Below are 13,503 nucleotides of genomic sequence, written 5' to 3'. Positions count from 1 at the left end.
ATTAAAGGGTTAAAAGTGGTGCGAAATCTATTCAACAATTATTAAAGATGATTTTTGCAAATAACATTCACAATTAGGTATTATTATGAATTATTTTGAACCAACTGACATTGGTGTTGAAAATCTCAGCACGAGAGTCCCACCAGAATCCAGTTCGGCTCCACCACGCCCAGCCAATAATACTGCGTGATTTCTTATCGGCAAAGCGGCATCAACCTCCGCCCATAAACTTAACCACTTCCTCTTCGCGTTTACATGCACATAAACCCCAACAGATGGCATATCTGGCAACACTGATGCCAATGGGATTGGGAAGCGATGCTTAATTCATCTCGCGCTTTAAGGAAATGTCTTACCGAGTCGGTGTTTCCATGCCGGAGTGAAGCGTGTACAGGATATGTTTAACGTTACCCATTGACACGAGAAGACCTGGTGTATTTTTTATTGAAATGATTTAAATGTAGTTCATGAGAAGACAGCGAAGCGTTTACAGTCATCCACTGATGGTCAACATCATCGTCACAACAAACGCACTCGACAAGGTATGCATTACATTAAAATGTGAACAAAACATTTATGCAACAGGCTATTTACTTACGGGATCGTGTTGTTTACATTACAATTGAGTCCGATAAATGCTTTAAGATTAACAAAAAGTTAAAGTTTATAGTTAAATCACAGTTACAATAAAATATGGACGTGCTACCATGGTTAATGTAGTAAAACCATGGGTTTGCAAATGCTAAATCAGTACACCCCTAGTATCGCAGCAAGATATAGTCTATCAAAACATTGCAAATGTGTATATTGCAATATGCATATGAGAATGGTTTGCAATAACTGGATAAAAGTTATAAATAGTCTAAAGTTTAGTTAGATGCAAATAGCACAGAGACGTGCAAGACAGAGACAATGTTGCTTTCGTTTCCTAGAATGTGAGACATGTTTCACTTTTCATATTTTAATACAATTAAAATTCATTTTACAAATTTAAAATTGTTATTGTTATATTGCATATACTTTACCTCATTATTAAGCACATATTGCATTTTTCTTCATGCAGCCCATAGCACTACAGCATATTTTAAATGCATTCATCTTTAGTTTTTAATATTGATAAACTCTTACCAGTTCCATTCTCTTTACACAGTACTTTTGTTTGTTTACCAATGCTAAATCAAGTGAAATACATGTCTAGTTCAATTTCTGTATGTTCATTACATTACAGGAGTTGTGATGCATGACCCGGGGGTGTAGGGTCATCTGCAGTCTCTTCCTGGAAATTTCAGGGATGTGAGTCAACACCAGCGCTGGACTGGCTTTTTTGCCACAACGTCAAACACATTCTTGCCTACTCTCATACGCACAATGCACACGCCTGGTGATACAACCGTGGTGGACATGTGTTTCCAACACAGATGGCAGGTTTTGTTGGGGGTCTTACTTGTGATAGCTGGCATTGTCGTGCTTACTATGCTTACTATGTTCGAGCTGTCATCCATTATTGTCACCGGCCTAGCCATTGTGTGCCTGGGTCTCTCCATTCTTATGCGTGCATTGTGCATGGTCATTAAATGCGGTGATGTACCCGTGACAGGTCATGTTCTTTATCCCCCTCGAACGGGGACCCGCTACACCTATCATCAAGCCATTGCAGTGCAAAGGTAAGACTCAAATATTTTTGCACACATTTTAGCTGCAGATAAGGGTTAAAAAAAATCCAAGAGTTATACTCAAACAGGAAAAGACAGTGTTTATAGAAGCAGTACACACAGATGATAGTCAGTACTGAGGTACAGATGGAGGATGAATCAGAGTCAGGCATCTGGTGGACCCCCAAACTAAAATCCTCTAATAAAAATGGTAACCATAATCACATTATTGCATGTTTCTCAATGAAGATGTTTTCCGTGAGTGATGCCTGCACATCTCTAAGATGTTGTGGTGGTTGCCTGGTCATTGCTATCTGGTTGCTAAGGTGTTTAAGTGTTTATGTGTTTCTCCGCAGCTGCTGGGATGTTCTGCTTGGATATGACATTTATAAATGGTTGCTTGCTGGCCTGAGTTTAAAGAGCTCATCCCTCTGCATAATTTACTTATCCTTAGACACGGTCCTGTTATCTCCTTCACTTTACAGTAAGCTTGCAGAAGTCTTCTCATCCAACAGGATCAAATGATGACTTTAACACTAAAGTACTGACCTCATTGGTGATTGCTGAAAAGATAAATATCAAATGAAATTGCTGGTAAATAATGCACGATTGGTGGTTTTGTATACAGTTAGTTATCTCGACTCAGAACAGTTCTGTCTCTTCTCATTCCACTTTCAGTTTACAAGCCAACGTTAAGTAAAGGAAATAAATTTCTGATTAGAAAAGTAGGTCACCAGTGAAAACTCGCCTGCAGGTTTAGATGACGGACAAGGCGAGTCTGCTGCTGTCACTGCTATTTACATTTTATTTTCTGTAGTGTCAAATCCCAATGTACTGTTTACTGTATTCGGACCGTAGGTTGAACGAAAGATGAAACAATTTTCTGGAAACGCGTCAGCAGATTTCGAAATTGGCCTCTGATTGTTCGAATTACACAGGAATTCTGGGAGATGTGTTTATTGCGATCTTTAAAGGAAAACACCACCGTTTTTAATATTTGACTATGTTCTTACCTCAACTTAGACAAGTTACTGCATGCCTGTCTTTTTTCAATGGGTGCTCTTAATCTTTGTACAGCACGTTGTGAATGTGTTAGCATTTAGCCTAGCCCCATTCATTCCTTAGGATCCAAACAGGGATGAATTAAGAAGCCACCAAACACTTCCATGTTTTCCCTATTTAAAGACTGTTACATGAGTAGTTACACGAGTAAGTATGGTGGCACAAAATAAAATGTGTCGATGACATTGGCCGAATGGCCGTATATGACACACAACTGGACAGGAAAACTACAGCAGTGTCGGAGAAGGTCGTTTGACACACACAGAGAGATTTGATGGTTTTTTAAAATACCGATAGTAGAGATTGAAATATCGATACATTATCGTCGAAAATTTTTATCACGATCGTTATATGTATCGATATTTTTGCCCAGCCCTAATAAATAATTAAGCAATATCGCTCGAATAGGAGTGACTGTAGGAGTGTGTTATAGCTCTACGGCCTCGTGCCTCTGGCCTAATCACAGCCGTGATGATATAGAGCTATATCACACGACTCCGAGAGCGATATTGCTTTTATACAACAGTTCGACGGCACACGTTTGAAAAACGAAAACTAGAAAACAACAACGGAGTTATTTTAAAAGCCTCTATGTTTGTGAACTACTTCTTCCGCCACGGATTTGAGGGCGGCCAGAATGACAGGTAAAACTTTCGGCTGCTTTGAAGCTCATAACAACTCAATGGACGGAAAAGCTGTTTCTTTATATTACCATTTCTTGGTCACAAAGTGTAGTTTTAAGATTAGTTCAGTCGAGAATGTATCTGTATTATATTTAAATCTGCAGTCGATTAGTAAAGATAGCGCCTGTTTGAACGTTTGCTTAGTGAGATTCGGTACGAATGAGAACCAAAGCATGAGCGGACGTCAGTGTTCACTTGCCCCGCTGAACACCGCCCTCTCTGGGCTACATCTCTGACAGGGATTCCCTGGCTCTCATGTTGGCCTTGTTTGTTTATGATCGTCAAAATGAGATCAAATCAGCAGTATTTGGTGTCATGATCAAACTAGTACTTGTTTTTTTATTCATATTTAGTGTCTTTTGTGTTGTTATTGTTTTGGCGCGAGGTAAAAGTTAATAAAACTATACTTGTGTAACGTTACTATTGCTTTCTCATTTATTCTTAACGCGATACGAGCACTCAATTATTATTATTAAACTTTGTTCTTGTCAGTACTATATAAAACGGTTTTTATAAGTGTCAGAGAGATGTTTTTGCATGCTGCTTATAAATATACCAGTGGCGATATCTCATAACATGTTTTAATAGTCACGTCACGATAAAGTAAATGATCAATGTCTACATTTAAAAGCTGCGGGGCTTACCTGCAGTTCCACGGTGTTTTCGCGTTCTGATAAAAGATATAGCTCCAGAAAAAAAACGAGTGTTTATATTCCTCTTTCCAAGTGTTAATCGTCCACCCGATGTGAGAAGACATTTCTCCCATTAACTCCCGTAACATACAAGAGCGCTGATCTTTGACGGAATAATAACTTCTGAGGGGATTCACAGACTGATTTATGAGCTAGTAAACTAATGAGACACACGGAGAGTGATTCAAACAGCGCGTCTTTGTTTTTCCATTCAGAGATGAGCCTGCTTAGGACCTCCATTCACTAGGTGGCGGAATAATACGAAAGGTGAAGCGGTTACAGTGCCGTTATCAGCACAATATCGCATAGCTCTTAGACAATCAGATTCGAGAACCAGAAAGAACTGTTGTATAATAAGAACTATATTATATGGCGGAAGAGCACTTGGTTTGCGGCGCTTTGACCTCGGAGCGCAGTGGCATCATCATCAGTTTGAGTGAGTGATGATGTTGCTGCGCCGGACGTCGAGGTGCGGCGGACTGGGTGTTCTTCCGCCATACAATGTAGTTCTCATTTTTTATCCCCTTGAAAAATCACCGCGTTTTGTTTTGTGCCACCATACTTACTCATGTAACGGTCTTTAAATGGGGAAAACATGGAAGTGTTTGGTGGTTTCTGGATTCATCCCTGTTTGGATCGTGGGAAATGAATGGGGCTGGGCTGGATGCTGGCACATTCGCGACGACCTGTGCAGGGATTGGGTGCACGCATTGGGAGAGATAGGTATGTGTTAGTTGGTCTAGGTTGAGGTAAGAACATTAGCCTGGTTAAAACCAGACCAATAGACCCCTTCACGGTTCACATCACAGGCGGTTCCCACTGCGCATGTCGGGTCAGAAAAGCCATTACAGCAGATTGAGTTGCGTATTATTCGGTATCGTCAAAAATGCCTACTTACGTCATGGACTCTGAAAATCTCACCAGGTCTTCCGTTACGTTTTCGCGATTCATGCAGAATCTCAAAAACAAAAAAATACAACATCTGCGGCTGCAAGCAATTAACGTGCAGACTGGAACAATGCAAATATCAAAGAGGCTTGTGTTTGTAGTGCTCACTTCATTTGAGGTAAGTTATCATTTTTCAGCCCTGTGAGATTAAATTATAAAGCCTGGATGGTAAGAACAGTTTGACCCCATGCTGCGTGCGCACCCGATAGTCATTCAATGTTTACAAACCTTGAAGGGGTCTATATATTAAGTAGTAACTGAGTTATGGTCTGGCAAAGCTTCCTAGACAAATAATTTCCAAAGGGGCCTCACCAACAGACGTCGCTCATGTCTCTGGGCGCAATTGGATAGACCTAAAACCAATCAGAGCGATGAAGGAGATGACGTATTAGATACGAAGGCTTCGTGTCGTTCTTTGCTCGGGTTTTAACGAAAAGGAAACTTTTAAATCGGTTAAAACAGACGCGATAGCTGATTCGAACAAGTGATGTTCCACGGCTGCATCCATCTTTGTATTGTAATGTACAAAATCTGCTTCACCGTCGGTGTGCTGTCGTCATCGTGTAAAGCCTGTCCCAACGTTTCTGATTGGTGCCACAATTTCGACAGATTAGAAATGGGCTTGAATGGGCTCTTTGTCAGATTTACTTGCTGAGCAAATCTAAATTTGCCGGAAGTTGTCTGGGTTTTCCCAGGCTATAAGAACATAGTAAAATATTGAAAAACTGTGGTGATTTCCTTAAACGGTTCGCCTGGAAACAACACAAAGCTGTCTGATCAAAGAAGAAAGCTTTCTGTTTACATTGGTGACAATATGCTTTATCAAGATCTAATAAACACTGCATGTTTCAAAGTATGCAAGGTATCGTAACGTGTTTGCTATTGTTGCTATAAACTTTAAAGATGTTCGTGAATGATGGTTACACACCAGTCTGTTATGGTGGCCACATCTCCAAGCTCCTAAACATGACGCGGCTCAAAGCGAAACGTGATTGATGCTTCACGTGTCAGTCATATGAACTCTTGGGCGGTCCTTGGCCACTTAAATCCGTAAATTAGTAGGAAGGTCTGACTACCCGAGACTACTGGGGTGGTACCCTTTAAAACAGTACTTTGCACCCAAGGAGTGCTAATTTGTACCTCAAAGATACATGTTAGTATCGCAAATGAACATACTGTATTAGTGCCAAATCTATACATGTCTGTACTAGGGATGTCGATTTATGCAATTTCCCATATTCGATGATTGTTTAAATTAACGATCAACAATCGATTAATTGTTAACATCCCTTGTTTTTTCTGACAGTGTACATATAAAAGTTTCTTGTTGTTGGGAGTTGGGCATTTTCATTTGGGGGATTTCTGGATTTCTGTACTGCAGTGTTTTGCCCGAGTTTCCTGCTTCTAAGAATTTTCTCCTGAGAAAAGACCCCGGTAGTCTTACATGTGTTTCCTCTTGAATTTTAGAAGTGCACTCAACAATGTGTCAAACTCCTTTTAGATTTGCCAAGATACAGAAGTTTGCAGTGACTTCAATATGAAAAATTTTCATTTCTCCAGATTCTCTGTACAGCACTGTGTTAATATCAATTTAATAGCTCTTTTCTCTCATTGCACATCTAAAATTTACTTTGCCTTTGCTTTATGAAACTAACCAGAAACAATTTAAAATTACTTTATAAAATTAAACTTTTATTATTTCATGCTATTAATGTTAAATATAATGTAAAGGCAAGCTAATGTTTACAGACCGAGTAAAGACTGAGCAGCTGTTGGGTGCCAGATTCTTTTAATGTTCCATGTCTGAGAGAAAGAGGGAGAAAGCAGCTATTTAAATGCATATTAGTAATGTGCTTGTACATTACAGTGCTCTAAGTTTGGATTAAAAGCTAATTATGAGGTATTTTGTTTGGATAATCATGCTTTAAAAGATCAAAGAGTCAAAGAGATTTGAACAGCTTATTCTGATTGCATGATGAGGAGTAAACTTTAACAGAAAGCAGTCCGTGTTGTATGCAAGCCCAGAAAGAATGAGAAGAGAGGACTTCAAAGGAAGGGAGAGGAGATTTTCTTGCAACATGCTGAAGCTATCAAATCCGTGCCTAGAGGTCCACCCTTTGTCCCCACCACTTGTGTTTTTGGCGACCAAAATACAGTAGTTTTGAGGGAATGGTAAACACAGCTCACATTGCTGTCCTGTTTAAACTCTAAACTGGATTTTTTTTTATAGTATCAAACTAAAACAGAGCTTGAGATAGAGCATGCTTTTACTAAGAATACACATATTTATCAAATTGCAGACACTGTTATTTAAAGTAAGACATGTTCTTGTCTTCAATAAAATTTTGTAAAACAAGCAAATCATTCTCGGGTAAAGTAACATTAGAAGTGCCACAATGCAAAGTGCCAGAAATGAGTACAAAATAATCTAGTACAGAAATGTGGGTGAGACATTGCCAGATAATAGGGAGAAACTGGAGGACTCCCAACAATGCATTCTATATTGAGAAAAGACGAGGTCCCAGCACTGAACCTTGAGGTACTCCAGTGAGCAGTAGCTGTAACTTCAACACTTTCCTCTATAAATTACCCTAAAGGGTCTACTTGTGAGGTAAGACTCAAGCCAGTAGAGACTGTGATTAATGTGATTCCCAAAGCAGAGAGGGTAAACAGGACATTTGGGTTGTTAACAGTATCAGGCTGCAGAACTGTCCAACAAAATGAGGATGCAGATGCTTTGATGAGCAACATAGCTTTGGCAGCGTATAGCAATGCAGACTGTCTACAAAGCTGAATGTCTACTTTTGAAACCTGAGTGATTGCAGGTTGTTTATTAACATAAGAGAAACCAGACTGAAAACAAGTTGATCAAGTGTTTTTGTCATGAATGCGAGAAGAGAAACTGGTTTTCAACTAGTGAAGTGTTTAGTGTTGTTTGTTAAACGTGGTTACCCAAACTTGTTTAAATGTGATTGAGGAAAGGGAACAGGACATTGTACAGAGAGGATTAAGGAAAATGGAAGGAAGTTTCAATCCGCAGTCTTCCTCATGAGCACCACAACTCAACTGTTGTATTAAAAGTTTATGTATTTAGTTGTAGAATTAGATGGCTTAGTTTTCCATTCCTGATTTTTTTTCTATTATTCCTGTGCATGGTACATAATTAGGACACATGTGTACAAATGTGACCGGTAAGTGTGTATTCATGAGTCATTGCTATTTCCTTTCCACAGAAGGCTGGACAGAATTCGCAGAGCTACGGAAGAGGATTGCAATGCAGTCCATTTGCCCCCACCATCTGTCACTAGAGACCCGCGCTTGCCTGGAACTCTCCCTCCCTGGCCAATGGAGCCCCCACCATCCTATGAGACTGTTATGAAGACCACTACAGCTATAGACCAAATATAATCGCCACCACAGTGGCTTTAGATATAACCACACGGAATGAAGGCAACGTTACCAGAATACTGAACTTCAAGTAGTTTAAGGGCTAAAGGATTTTTAGGATTGAAGGTCATGGGACTTTATGGGACTTTAAGTCTGTCCTGAAGGCTGTGAAGTGCCTTTATTGACAAGAAACCATTTTTTTATTTTTTTCACTCAGTAAAATAATGGGCTAAAAGTTCAACGTGCCTTTACTTATAAAAAACCTACAAAAAGCTGCGAAAATTAAAATAGGAAACTCTATATTTTAAAAACATTTCCCACTTTTCTTGCTATTTAACAAATGTGTAACCCAGGGCATACTGTAGGACCAGAGAATGTACAAAGACTGTATTTTTGAGATACTAAGTTACTGTAAACAATAACTTTACAGGAAATCTAAGAAGGATTAAACATTTCCTAATAATAATAATAATATCTTATTTTTTAATTTTTGGCATAATTATAATATAGGATTGGGCAAGTGTGCCTCTTCTGCATGTCACATACACTGTTACCAAGAGGCCTACAAAGAAAGAACTATTGCTGTTTATCGTGTGCGTGTGTGTGGTATTGTTCCTGTATCGTATTTGAATTACAGTATTATTACTTTATATGTTTGTTTGTCAGTGAAATGCAACTTTATACGCGTATTTCATACCCATATTTTACCCATATCATATAAAGACCAGTGAATTACCAAAAGCCTTCTGGTTATTTGTATGAAGTATATTACCAAACCAAAGGTCGTTGTGTGTAGTTGCACCGTACATCTCATTTAAATGTGGAGACTTCAGGAAGAAATGTACTATGATTGCTCAAGCCACTGCAACTTTTGCCTGCGGGTAGGTCATCAGACCAAGGCCCATTACGGGTTCAATGATCCGGATCTTGGTTTCCAACTGGTCCTGCGTCCTGTCAGTCATTCATGACCTTCACCTCTATCGGGACACAGCCTTAAAGCGCCAACGCTCACGCAGGAGCTTTCCTTTGTTAACCACCGCTGGACCTCCACCCATGGCAGAGAACAAGCCGTACCGCTATGGGCTCATTGTTTTGGGGATGGCGCTGGTGGCGTTGGGTCTGTTCATGATGTCCGTAGAGGAACCACATGTGTTCGCCACGTTCTGTGCTATGGGAGTGCTGCTGATGGCCACAGGAACAGTTTGGTCTGTGTGTCAGTGTTACCCCAGGGTAAGGAGGGCTAGATTCATTACTCGCCTGTATTTTAAGAAACAAAGTATTGAGTTAAAGAACAAACTATTCACATTCATTATTGTGTATGAGCATTGGAGCCTTTAATGAATGTATTTATAGTAAAATTGACTTATTTTGTATAACACTGTTATAATGCAAGTGTTTTTAAAATGAATGGTTTTTTAATGATTCCAACATAGATCCATTTTGGCTATATTATGTTACTTTGTTATAGGTCATTCAGACGAGTTTATTGGTTTCTGGGTTATTGGTTTACCAAAGGTTTTCTTGGTTGTCTGGTTCTCCTATGACATTCAGCTGTAAAACTCTTATTTGTTGTAATTCGACCCTTTAATGTTCAAAAATGGTGCTTGAATTGGTTAAGAGCGTTAAGTGTTGCATTCTGGGCTGTCCTCTATAGGTTACTCTTATACTACTGGAAAAGGAAGAGCTCTGTGCGAGTGAAAAACAGGATCCACGTGATGCTGAAAGCTTGGATGATAAAAGGTTTGAAAAATGAATCTGTGTATAAAGACTTAGTTTGCAGTGCTCTTTAGGATTTCGTAGTATACTGCAAAAAAACTTTCTCTTGTATTTCGCTTTTTAAGAATGAATGGATCTGCCGCAGCCCTATCCTTTCATATTTCTGTCATTGTGTTACAGAGGGTTGGGTCTTTGGGTTTCTTTATTCATAGGATCCATCAAGACTCATTACTTTCCAAGTCTAAAATCACTCCCTGTAACTAGATTACGCAGTTGGTTAATTGAATCTTAGCAGACAGAAAATGTCATCATGCTGTGTACGATAAGAAAATAAATTTGTTAGAAAAGAAAAGAAATATTGATGAGAGAGAGAGCTAACTCAACAGCCACTTCTAAGATAAATCTAAGAAAACATACATTGCGCCCAAAGTATGCATAGATTTATGTAAAAAAAGCTATATAACTATAAATTATTAAAATAAAGTTGTAATAACTTAAGCCCATGCAACTTTTTTATTTTATTTATACAAACTCCTCACTAGTCAAGAAAGTTGAAATGACTTGTTAACTCAAGTTGTATAAACTTCAAAATTTAAGTGCAAAAAGGGATTTCTTTTTTATTTTGCATACACTTGTAAAAAAAACTGTAATTTTACGGAATTTTACCATTTATTTGACGTTTTTTTTAAATACAAGTAAAAATTGTAAAATGTCAGAAATATATTTACATATCCACTGTAAAATCACATGAAAAACACGTTAATGTGCACTTGTGACTTAAACGTTTAACACATAAGCCGGAGATTTACTTTTCCTATTACAGTGCAAAAGAACCAGTAAGAGCTCCATTGGCTGGCTTCTGTGAGGATGAAAAAGTGGATATATCAGCAGATCTACAACTCCACACAGAGGACAAACACCACGAGTGTGCTGTCATTCTTCACACATCTAACAGAACCGTGACCTCCTCCAGCAATCCACTGCCAGAGAGCAACATTTCAGGAAAAGACTCTAATAAAGAGATGTATTATGGGAAAGTAGAGGACTCGTGTAACAGATCTGATTTGGATAGTGACTGATACTTTTTGGTTTAAAAATTTTTATTTTTCATAAATTAAACAAAGAAAATATTTAATAAATTAATAAAACATGTTGACAGGGTTGACGTTGTGTTAGTGTATACTTTATATATGAAGAGTTTGGTTCCAAAACAAGATAATATTTTTCAAAAATGTAATTTTTTGATTGTGCATTTCAATATCTATAAAACTACAGTTGATTGTTTTGATTTAAGCCTTCATAACTAAAGAAATACAGCTAAGTAGCTTTTAATGTTTTTACAAGATTTTATCTCGTTTTGGAACCGAACTCTTCATATGCAGTTTATCGTTCATTAATAGGGATTTTGCACTGCTTTAAAAACGGATTATTTATGAAAGAAATATATATTTTTGTCACAAATCTGACTTGGTCACATGGTTCTCCAAACTCTGTAAAATAAGGGTGGAAAGTTTAAACATTAGGTGATTAATGCATTGGTGACCTTGACTTTGGCACCATACACACCAGAGGGCACTGAAACAGGAACAGTCTGGAATGTCAGACCTAGCAGTGTTATCTGTGTTTCTCCCAGCCAAAAAGAGAGAGAGAGAGAGAGGGCAAGTATATTAAATCAAACAGAACCTTGTACTGTAAACACAGCTATATATGGTATGTTTGTATTATTTTAAACTTGCTTGTGATCATTGTGGAGCCAGTTAGATGGTTTAGTAATTTAAAAACCTCTTGAAATACAGACTGAACAGTCACAATAATCCATCTTGCCCCCATCTTAAATCCTGTAAATGCATACATACGCATATGCTTTCAGTCTCTGTTAGCAATTATTTATCAAGGATATTACCCAGACCTCTGCAGCTACTGTATATACACTACATACTATATACAAGTGTATATGCATTTGCAGATTTACAGTTTATAAATGGATGTAGCATGTCATATTGCACCCACGTATACTTGCACTCAAAGATTTTTTCTCGAATTTGTTTTTTTGGCAGCTTTTGACTCTATGGGGTAGTTTCCCGGACAGGGATTAGACTAGTCCTGGACTAAAATAACTGTAAGTGCTGTCCAAACTGAAAACAACTTGCACAGACATATCTTAACTCTTTCCCTGCCATTGATGAGTTATCTTGTCAATTAAGAGAAAACATTTGCAAAAAAAAAAAGTTTTTATGTTAATCTGCAATACCGCACTTACCCAATTTATAAAAAAAACTGAAGCAAATTTTTTTTTACTAATTTTAAACTCTGTGTATGTTTTGATCATCATTCTGAATCTGATCTCTAACAAAATTCATTCACAAAAATGCAATTATTTCAGCTTTTTGCTAAAAAAATATTTTTGAAGAAAAATACCCATATTTAAGAGAAAGAGAGCGAGATATTTAAGCAGTGAAAAAAAATATAGATAGGATGAAACTTTTTTCCCGTTTTGTTTGTTTGTTTGTTGTTTGTTTGAAAGCAGAGGGTCTGTTCTTTTGATATATTTGTATGTTTATATATTTTTAGAAGAAAATTTTCCTGAAAGACATTTAATAAAAATCACAAAAAATATTGGCGGGCAACTTTTCAAAAAAAGGCTAGTGGGGAATAAGTTAAAATACACCAGTGCTCTTTGTTTTGGCTCAAAATGCACACAAGTTATGTTTTAATTAGGCATGTTTGCTAAAACAAGTTATATTTCCTAATAAATCTAAGGCCTGGTCCTGGTTTAAGATAATCCCTGTCTGGGAAACCACCACAAACAGTATTGGCTCAAAGTTTAGGATCACATTTTCATGATCTTTTTTATTTATAAGAAATGTAAAAAGATGGTTAAATGTTTTGTTTTATAGACACAATATTGTATATATTTTAAATGCTTTATAATTTTGACCACATGACTTTTAATGACGTTCCTGTTGTTCTAAAAAGTGGAAAACCATTTACTAATAAAAAAAATGCCTATGAACTAATGTGAACATTACAAACGATGAACAATGTATTTTTTATTATAAATACATTTTTAATAAATTCTATAAAAATATAGCAATAAATATAAAAAACTATCATAAAGAAATTCAGAATAAGTGATTAACTATGAAATTAAACTCTTTAGTGGTCCTACAGTATCGCTTTCTGACCGACAGAGGGCGACGCGAAGCTACATTTGAAAACAGCATCATACACGCGCAAAGTATGCGTGCGTACAGCATTATCATCAGCTCTGTCCAATTACACAATAATACAGAATTAAATGTGCACCAAACATCTACTAAAGCAAATATTAAAATGCAAATGCACCATTTTGCAAACTTGCAA

The 13,503-nt window shown here is 37.5% G+C and overlaps 2 protein-coding genes across 2 annotated transcripts; both read left to right on the top strand.

Annotated features, from left to right (window-relative positions):
• Positions 1–197: 197 nt before the first annotated feature.
• Positions 198–8,905, top strand: LOC129429735 (uncharacterized). The gene is made up of 3 exons (XM_055186594.2): positions 198–542; positions 1,229–1,664; positions 8,271–8,905. Exons 2-3 carry the CDS (start codon positions 1,369–1,371, stop codon positions 8,443–8,445), a joined length of 471 nt encoding a protein of 156 aa, XP_055042569.1. The 5' UTR covers positions 198–542; positions 1,229–1,368; the 3' UTR covers positions 8,446–8,905.
• Positions 8,906–9,309: 404 nt separating this feature from the next.
• On the top strand, positions 9,310–13,278 carry bsnd (barttin CLCNK type accessory subunit beta). The gene is made up of 3 exons (XM_055186593.2): positions 9,310–9,654; positions 10,079–10,164; positions 10,964–13,278. The coding sequence occupies exons 1-3, from the start codon at positions 9,340–9,342 to the stop codon at positions 11,217–11,219; spliced, it is 657 nt and encodes a 218-aa protein (XP_055042568.2). The 5' UTR covers positions 9,310–9,339; the 3' UTR covers positions 11,220–13,278.
• Positions 13,279–13,503: the final 225 nt, after the last annotated feature.

Source organism: Misgurnus anguillicaudatus, chromosome 18, assembly GCF_027580225.2.
Source record: "Misgurnus anguillicaudatus chromosome 18, ASM2758022v2, whole genome shotgun sequence".
Classification (NCBI taxonomy): Eukaryota; Metazoa; Chordata; class Actinopteri; order Cypriniformes; family Cobitidae; genus Misgurnus; species Misgurnus anguillicaudatus.
The sequence above is the reverse complement of the archived record's forward strand: the minus strand, read 5'-3'. Positions and strand labels throughout refer to the sequence as shown.